Source organism: Oryx dammah, unplaced genomic scaffold (genome assembly GCF_014754425.2).
Source record: "Oryx dammah isolate SB20612 unplaced genomic scaffold, SCBI_Odam_1.1 HiC_scaffold_28, whole genome shotgun sequence".
Classification (NCBI taxonomy): Eukaryota; Metazoa; Chordata; class Mammalia; order Artiodactyla; family Bovidae; genus Oryx; species Oryx dammah.
Window position 1 is genome coordinate 9,550,553 of NW_024070212.1, and position 8,229 is coordinate 9,558,781.

General features: G+C 57.9%; 1 protein-coding gene across 3 annotated transcripts; it reads left to right on the plus strand.

Annotated features, from left to right (window-relative positions):
• Positions 1 to 238: 238 nt before the first annotated feature.
• Positions 239 to 7,908, plus strand: TAGLN2 (transgelin 2). 3 transcript variants are annotated; one of them, XM_040230135.1, is made up of 5 exons: positions 239 to 345; positions 5,584 to 5,793; positions 6,208 to 6,382; positions 6,702 to 6,804; positions 7,097 to 7,908. In XM_040230135.1, exons 2-5 carry the CDS (start codon positions 5,614 to 5,616, stop codon positions 7,236 to 7,238), a joined length of 600 nt encoding a protein of 199 aa, XP_040086069.1. In that variant the 5' UTR covers positions 239 to 345; positions 5,584 to 5,613; the 3' UTR covers positions 7,239 to 7,908. The 3 variants fall into 3 exon arrangements, with proteins under 3 accessions (XP_040086069.1, XP_040086071.1, XP_040086070.1); XM_040230137.1 differs by lacking the exon at positions 239 to 345 and adding an exon at positions 1,287 to 1,364; XM_040230136.1 differs by lacking the exon at positions 239 to 345 and adding an exon at positions 1,317 to 1,528.
• The last annotated feature ends 321 nt before the right edge of the window (positions 7,909 to 8,229 follow it).

Here is an 8,229-nt window from a genome sequence, read left to right on the forward strand (position 1 = left end):
ATTCTTTCCACATAAAAACGCCCACAGTCTTGCGCTAACCTAGGCAGAGAGTTTCGCACTGGGGCACACGTTTAAGGGCTCTGGGGTAGGGGTGGAGGTTCTCAAGGGTTGAGGCCACTGCCTCCAGGTCTTTTAACTCAGGATCTGATCCACCGCCCCTCTCTCTCTTAAGCACTGCTCTCCGCAGCTGCACTGCGGCGCCTTTAAACTCTCTCGGCCCTTGCCCCGCCCCTGGTCCGCCCCGTCCGAGGCGGGAGCAGGCTGAAAACCCCCGGCCCCACCCGGGCGATTCACTCGCGCTGCGGCCCCCGCCTCGAGTGCGCAACTCTCCGACCCACGTGAACCGTAAGCTGGAGGGAAGGGTCCTTGAGGGCGTGGGATGTGCGCGGTCTCCAGAAAGCAAGAATCTCGAGCTTGCGGCTTGCTCCAGCGAGCTTGCGGATCGAGGGCTGGCAGGCAAGGGTCCGTTGACTGCCCTGCCCCGCCCTGGGCTGGCAGGTCCGTCCCCAGGCTCTGACCCCTGCATTGTTGAGCTATGAGGTCAGGCGGTGTTGCTAGTGCATTGACGGGGCGTTCGTTGGGATCGGAGACTCTGGGACTGCGCTCCGCCCGCCGGCTCCAGTCCGGGTCTCGCTGGGGCGAGAAAGGGAGGGGGTTACGGATTATACGGCTGGCCCAGAGTGATGCAGGGTACAGGGTCCCGGCGCCCACCCTTGGCCAGCTCCGCGCCGCCGGGGCTTCCCAGGCGACCCTTCACTTCCTGGTTCCAGGAGCACGTGTGGGTGCTGCCTGCCCTCTTCGTTTCTGAAGCTCGTTTTTCTGGGGACTGGCCGTCGCGAGTTGGGGCGAGGGGCCGCCGTGCTCGGGTCCCGCAGTGGCCTCGCCTTCTCGGGTTTGGGCGGGGACTTGAAGTTCCAGTCCTCTCCAGGAGGTCTCTCGACCTTAAGCATCTGGGAGGTTGCAGCCCAGACAGCGCCTCGGGGTGCCCTGCCTGCAGGAGGCGGTGTTGGGGGGAGGATGGCTGCTTTCCAGGCTTCCAGCCTCTACGGGAGCCGACGCCCCCACCCCTTGCCCCCTGCTGCTGGGAAAGTCGGTGGTGGCCGCGGGCGGGCAGGCGGGCTGCCCAGACCGCTGCGTCACCCCAGCGGCGGGCGGGGGGTGATTCATCCCAGTAACGGCCTAGGGTGTGGCGAGTGGGGGCGACTGTGGGGGGGCGGACCAGCAGGACCGGAAATCGACTGCCGCAGACCTCCCCAACCCCCCTGCCCCGCGCGCTCTGCTGGCCTCCTTGAGTCTCCTGGAGCCGCTACGGGTGGTGTTCTGGGGAAGCTTGGTATCCGCTAGCAGAAAGAAGCAGGGTAGAGGTGAGAATGGACTAGTATGGGGATCCGGGGTAGGAGGAGACCCGTGGTTCTCCAGTTTTCTGACTCCAGAGCACCAGACAGGGACAGCTCCGGGTCTGTAACCCTACTTCCAATTTCTCCTTCCTAGTCCACAGGGAAGACTTCAAACAGCAGAGGAGGCCAAGGTAGGGTGAGGCCAGTGGGGCCCTACCCTTCCAGAATCAACAGATAAGTCTGTCCAAGTGCAATTCTCCCCCCACGCCCCACCCCAGCCCCCGTGGGGATTGGCCTCTAATCCCCAAGACTTGTAACTTCCCTTCTCCACATTCTTCTGTTCCCTCCACAGCTGCTTCCTTGAGGAATCCCTTGCACCTGTCTGTACCTGTGAAGCGACCCCTTTCCAAGGATCCCACTTCTGCTCCCCATGCCCTGCCTTGCCTCTGCTCCCGCTTAGCGCCTCCTGACCACTTCTGCGCTGAGTGGATGTTTCTGCCTGGTGCCCCGACCCTGCCCCATTCCTGTGTTTGGTACACAGAAGCCATGGCAACGCGGCCCCCCCCATACCCCTCCTCCCCTGCAAGCCTTGTGGCTTCCTGTTTGTGCAGCTTCAGCTTTCTCTTCTGCTTCCTGACTCTATAGCAAGGGGGCTGCCCCAAGGTGGCCCCTCAGTCGTAGGTCTCCCACCGCCCCTGCTCCCTGTGGCACTTCACTTTAGAGGCAAGGGTTCCCACTTCGCTTTTTCAGGATAGTCTAAATGCCACCTCTGGGTTGGGAAGTCCCCCTGGGTCCTCTCTGCACAATGAATGGAGAGTCCCTTTGTCTTCACAATTCAACACCCCTGCCCGGAGCCCTGGAATCCTCCCACCCCACCCCCACGTCCGCCTTTTCTTTGGCATCAGCTCCTCAGCTCGGTGGGGTGAGCTAAGCGTCCCTGGTCCAGCCAGGGTCTGGGTGCGGCTGAGGGCTGGAGTGCCTTTTGCAGCCCCTCCCCTCTTCCCAGCTGTTGTAACCTCGTGGGTGGGGGTGAGGGCTGTTTCCACTGCTGTCTGGAGTACCTCTGGAGTTCACCTTACTCACTGCCAGCCCACCCCCCAAGCTGTGCAGCTGTCTTCCCGTTGGACCCCCAGCTCTGGGCATTTCCCACACAGCTTCTCCCCACTCCAGTAGGCAAGTGGCTACCTTCCCTCCTTTAGGGGCGAGCCCCGGGTGCGCCACTGCAGTCCCAGCAGCCACGGCTCCTCAGAGGTTGTCTGCTCGTAGGGGTGGGGAGAACAGCTGTGGGCAGGCTGCCTCATGGCTCTCCCTCCTGCCAGAGCTCTGCCTCATGGCTCTGACTCCGCAGGGTCTAGGGCAGTGGCCCCAAGTGGAGCTGAGACACTGCAGCTGGGGCCTGTGACCTTGCCAGCTGTGTCCAGGCTCCAGAGTTCAGGAGGGCTCAACATCCACCTGGAGGTGGGCCTGGGGGGCCGAGTCTGTCCTACTCCTCCATAGGCAACACTGGAGGGGTCAGGCTTTGGCCCTGCTCTCCCTTCGTAACCCTAGTGTCCAGGTTAATCATTCTCCTGTGCTTTCCTGGCCATAGTGATCCCTGGGCCTCAGGCCAGTTGGCTCCATGGAGACACCGCCCTGAGGCCCAGGTGACCGCAGTGAAGCTGCTCCCAGAAGTGAGGTCTGGACAAGGGGCTGGGACAAGGGGACTTCCTGGTGACAGCAGCCTCTGGCCCCCTCTCCTTCCTTCCAAGCCTCCCAAGCCTATGCAGCAGGGTCACAGGCTCATAGAGGCTGAGTGGTGGCTGAGCCGTTGGGGCTGGGCTGGGGGCAGGGAATCTTGTCTGCTCTCTCCGCAGACCTCAGCTGCTCAACCAGCCTGCCCTCCCCAAGCTAAGTGTGTGTGTGGCTGGTGTGTGGGTCAAGGCCCAGACTGACATTTATCTGGCCGGGCTTTCAGGCTGGGTGAAGTGGGGGTGGGTTGCTCTTAATGAGGTTTAAAAATAGCTGATTTATGGGGAGGATCTCTGCCGGAAAAGTGCAGCCCCATAAGTTGGAGTCAGAAAGAGCAGCCCTGTTGGAGTGTGGGGAGGGGCGGCCTGAACTGAGCCCCTGCAGGGACTGAGGTGTGAGGGGGGTTGAGGCAGCTGCTGTCCCTGTGACCTGCCCGGAGGGTCAGGGAGGAGGCGGTAGGGGCTCAACCTGCTGTGTGCCTGACTTCATCCCTCAGGCCTGACCTGGCCTGGGGCCAGACTGGGGCGTGGGAGTGTCTCCCTTCCCTCCCCTCCAACTTAGGTGCCTGGTCAGGACCATCCTCTTTTCTGTACAGTCAGCCAGCTCTATTTCAGAGCAGAAAGAAGAGCCCATGGGGAGGGGACAGGGGCAGGAAATTGAGTCCCATGCTGTCTCTGGTCCTGGCTCCCCCTTGACATGTGGCGTTCCAGGACAGGGCTCTGAGTGCGGGGACTTAGGCAGGGAGATGGCGGGTGGGGACAGACTGCCCTCTATGAGGTGTGGGCTGTCAACTCAGGCCAGTGGTCAGGAAACCACCCCCCTCCCCGTTCTTCCTGACTGAGGTCCTCAAATACCACCCAAGGCTCCTGAATTAGGCCTTGTTCCTGCTATAACAAATTAGCACAAATTTTGTGACTTAAAGCAACATACATTTAATATCTTGCAGGGCTAAGTCTCTCTGGCTAAAATCAAGGGGTCGGCAGGGTTGCATTCTTTCTGGGGGTGCCTAGGGGAGATTCCACGCCTTGCCTTTCCTAGCTTCTTGAGGCCACTTGTATTGCTTGGTTCACGGCCCTGTGAAACTCCATCATTGACTTCCTTCTCATTCTCCCACTTTGATTCAACTGCCTTCCTCTTTCACTTATAATGACCCTTGTCGTGAGTACATTGGGCCCTGCTGGATGACCCAGGGTACTTTCCCTATCTCAAGATCCTTAATTCAGTCACACCCACAAAATCCCTTTTGCAATATAAGGTAACATTTGCAGGTTCTGGGAATTAGGACATAGGCACCTTTGCAGGAGCCATTCTGCCTCCCACTTCTTTTAGAAAGGAAAGTAGAATTAAGTAATCCCTAATTTGTCAATATAAAGTCCCATTGCCTAGTGAAATCTGTTAAGGGCCTACTCAGACCTAGGTCTCCAGGAAGCCCTCCAGGCTGCTTCTGTCCATACTCCTCCCTTAATTCCTGCGGCAAACGGGCTTCCCTGCTGGCTTAGTAGTAAAGAATCTGCCTGCAAGGCAGGAGGTGTGGGTTCGATCCCTGGGTCAGGAACATCCACTGGATGGCAACCCATTCTGATATTCTTGCCTGGGGAATCCCATGGACAGAAGAACCTGGCGGGCTACAGTCCATGTTGTTGGAAAAGAGTTGAGTTGACTTAGCAACTAAATAACAACATGATCTGTATAGTTTAATATTCATCCTGTACAACTCTTGTACTTTCCCATGTGCTGTCTTTGTCTCTGATGGCATTATGTGCAACTTTAGAATCAAGGATTTCTGTCTTTTCTGCAAGCCCCAGCGCAAATAGTGGGTGCTCAATGAAAGTGTTAGTTGCTCAGTTGTGTCTGACTTTTTTGCGACCCCATGGGCTGTAGCCCGTCAGGCTCCTCTGTCCATGGGATTTTCCAGGCAAGAATACTGGAGTGGGTTGCCATTTCCTACGCCAGGGGATCTTCCCCTCCCAGAGATCAAACCTACATCTCTTGAATCTCCTGCACTGGCAGGTGTATTCTTTACCATTAGTCCCACCTGGGAAGCTCAGTGAAAACCCAGTGGCTAATTGAGGGTTGATCTGTCCAGTCCTCTGACTCCTGGCATGGGTTCCCAAGCCACTGCATATTCTTTCCAAATCATTCTCCTTCCCAGACTGGAAAAGGCACAGTTAGGGTTAGAATGACCAGTTTGCCTTTGCTAAAGCTGACCACCCCTAATGAGGGGCTGAACCGCCAATCCTGGCCTCATTTACCCTATGTTGTATTCCAGTGGGTTTTATACTTCATTGTAGGAGTGGAGCCATTCAAATGAAATCTAATGGGAAGCCTCAATATAGTAGACAGGCTCCTGTCATAAGGGTGGGAGAACCCACCAGGGCCAAGGTGAGACGCTCTCATTTGGCAGCTGTTCTCCCCTCTGGGGCCCACCCGAGGGATATGGTGTGTGTCCCCGTGGGCAGTCCCCCACTCCGCAGGCTGCAGAGTGCTGACTGCGGGTCTGGCTGTGTCCTCTCCCCAGTCCCCACAGCCACTGCCGCCACCCTCCAGAATGGCCAACAGGGGACCTGCCTACGGCCTGAGCCGGGAGGTACAGCAGAAGATTGAGAAACAATACGATGCGGACCTGGAGCAAATCCTGATCCAGTGGATCACCACCCAGTGCCGCAAGGATGTGGGCCGGCCCCAGCCTGGGCGCGAGAACTTCCAGAACTGGCTCAAGGATGGCACGGTAAGAGCAGGGTGCCTCTGACCAGAAGTTCTGGGGGAGCAGGGATGGTCTCAGCTGAAGAAAGGAGTGCAACCCTGTCCCCAGCTTTCCTGAGCCCGGGGATCTCCATCGAGCAGAGGCCCTCCTGTTTTTCCTCCCTCCCACCAAGGGAAGTGGAAGCCTTAGGTAACAGGAAGGAGGAGGAGCTGCAGGGGAAGGGCTAGGGGAGGTGTGCTCTAGTCAGTGATCCTTGAATAGCACGGCTCACTTTCTGGGCTCAGAGGCAGGGGCTGGGCAGGAAGGAGCTCGAGGCTTTCTCCAGGTGGAGTCAGAACTGTCCTCAGGTAGAAGAGGCACCTGTGTCGTTCTCTGGAGCTGAGGGTGGTGCCCTGTGGTCTGTATGGGCACGGCCTCACCTCTGCTGTCCTCCCCCAGGTGCTGTGTGAGCTCATTAATGGGCTGTACCCCGAGGGGCAGGCCCCAGTGAAGAAGATCCAGGCCTCCACCATGGCCTTCAAGCAGATGGAGCAGATCTCCCAGTTCTTGCAAGCAGCCGAGCGCTACGGCATCAACACCACTGACATCTTCCAGACTGTGGACCTCTGGGAAGGTGGGCCAAGGCCAGGGTCAGGGCAGTGTTGTCCAGAAGACCAGAGGTTGGCCTGAGCCATCTCCTCCAGGGAGAGGGGGCAGGTTTCTGGCACCCCGAGGACAGAGTCGAGTGTGTATGTGTGAATGTGTGTGTGTGCTCATTTGTTTGCGTTTTGATAGAGGAGTTGACCATGTTGGAGGTTGGAATGGAGAAGAATAGGGAGATGAAGAGTAAAAGAATTTGGGGGCTGGGCCTGCTGACTTGGTGATACAGGTGGAGGCCTGGCATTCTGGACCCTAGCCCCACGGAGGCTAATACAACCGCTCCTTCTTCCCAGGAAAGAACATGGCCTGTGTGCAGCGGACGCTGATGAATCTGGGCGGGCTGGCGGTAGCCCGGGATGATGGGCTCTTCTCTGGGGATCCTAACTGGTTTCCCAAGTGAGTACATTGGGCAGCCCAGGCTCTGGGCCAGTGAGGTGGTCATGCTCACTCCTGTCCCTGGGAAACGCCCTCTACCAAGCACTTCGGCATCCCTTGTCTCTATCCTCACACCTTTCCTGGGATGGCAAGGGACAGTCCCTTTTGAGAGATGAGGGGCGGTGAGCTCAGTGCTTTCTGAGGCAGAGCGGGCACCAGCACGTACGCCAGAGAAGCCTGTGCTCTGCCCTGGGAGGACATTTACCGGGGCGGCCTCCACCCTCCTCCTAACCAGCATTCACTTCCCACCCAGGAAATCCAAGGAGAACCCTCGCTACTTCTCGGACAACCAACTGCAGGAGGGCAAGAATGTGATTGGCTTACAGATGGGGACCAACCGCGGGGCTTCTCAGGCAGGCATGACAGGCTATGGGATGCCGCGCCAGATCCTCTGATCTGCCCTGCAGCCCTGCCCCTGCCCTCCGTGAATGGTTAATATATATGTTGTTGTGTTTTTTTTTTTTTTTTTTTTTTTAGCATTGACATTCCCTGAGAGCCCTCGGAAGCTCTCGTTCTTCCTTCTGCCAGGGTGGGGGCCTGGCCTGTCTCCTCCGGGGTTGCCCGACGGTGGCCTCCCCCTTGTGCTTACTAATGCATTCCCTTCTCCAAACACACAAAACTGGACCAACTGGCCTCTTTTCCCCTGGGACCAAGACTGGGGGGTGCCTCACCCCCTCTCCGCACCATACCTCTTCTCTTTCCTCTGGCCTCTTCCCTCTGAGCCCTGTGCCCTAATCCATTCATTAGCTGGGCATCAGGGATGCTGCCTGACGGCCTTCTCCCCCCACAAGTATGCCTTGCCTACAGCTATGACTGCAGGGACTTAATTTATAGGGAGGGGCCTGTGGCCGCCACCACCCCAGCCCCAGCTGGACTGCACTCACCACACTTCGGAGGCAGCCTGCCCTGGCAGAGGCCCTCAGGCTTCTCATTTTCCATTCCTTTTTGTGGCTCAGGGGTGGGGGTGAAGGGGCCTGGGAGGGAAGGCTGCTCACCATGGGCTGGGGCTTGAAAAATCTTTGAGTTTGCTGATTTAAATAAAGAATCTCTGTCTTTTTTTTTTTTTGGATGGATTCTGGCTGTGTCTGGGGCTGCTGAACCCGCTGTGGGGAAGGGAGGGATGCGGGGGAAGTACAGGCACTGGCTCCAGGGAAGAGGATTTTGAGATGGAAGGTCACGAGTGTCCCCCCATCTTTGACTTCCTTCCCATTCTTTCTCTCACTTGTTTAGGTGAGGAGTTGAGAAGGGACAGGCCCTCCCGGCTGCCTTCAGGTTAGGTGTCATGATGACAGGATATGTGGGTAGTGTCCAGGGGGAGGGGGGTCCGCAGCTAGCTGGGCCTTTCCCATAACCAGAACGGCTGTCAGTCGCTGCAGGAAGGTAGGG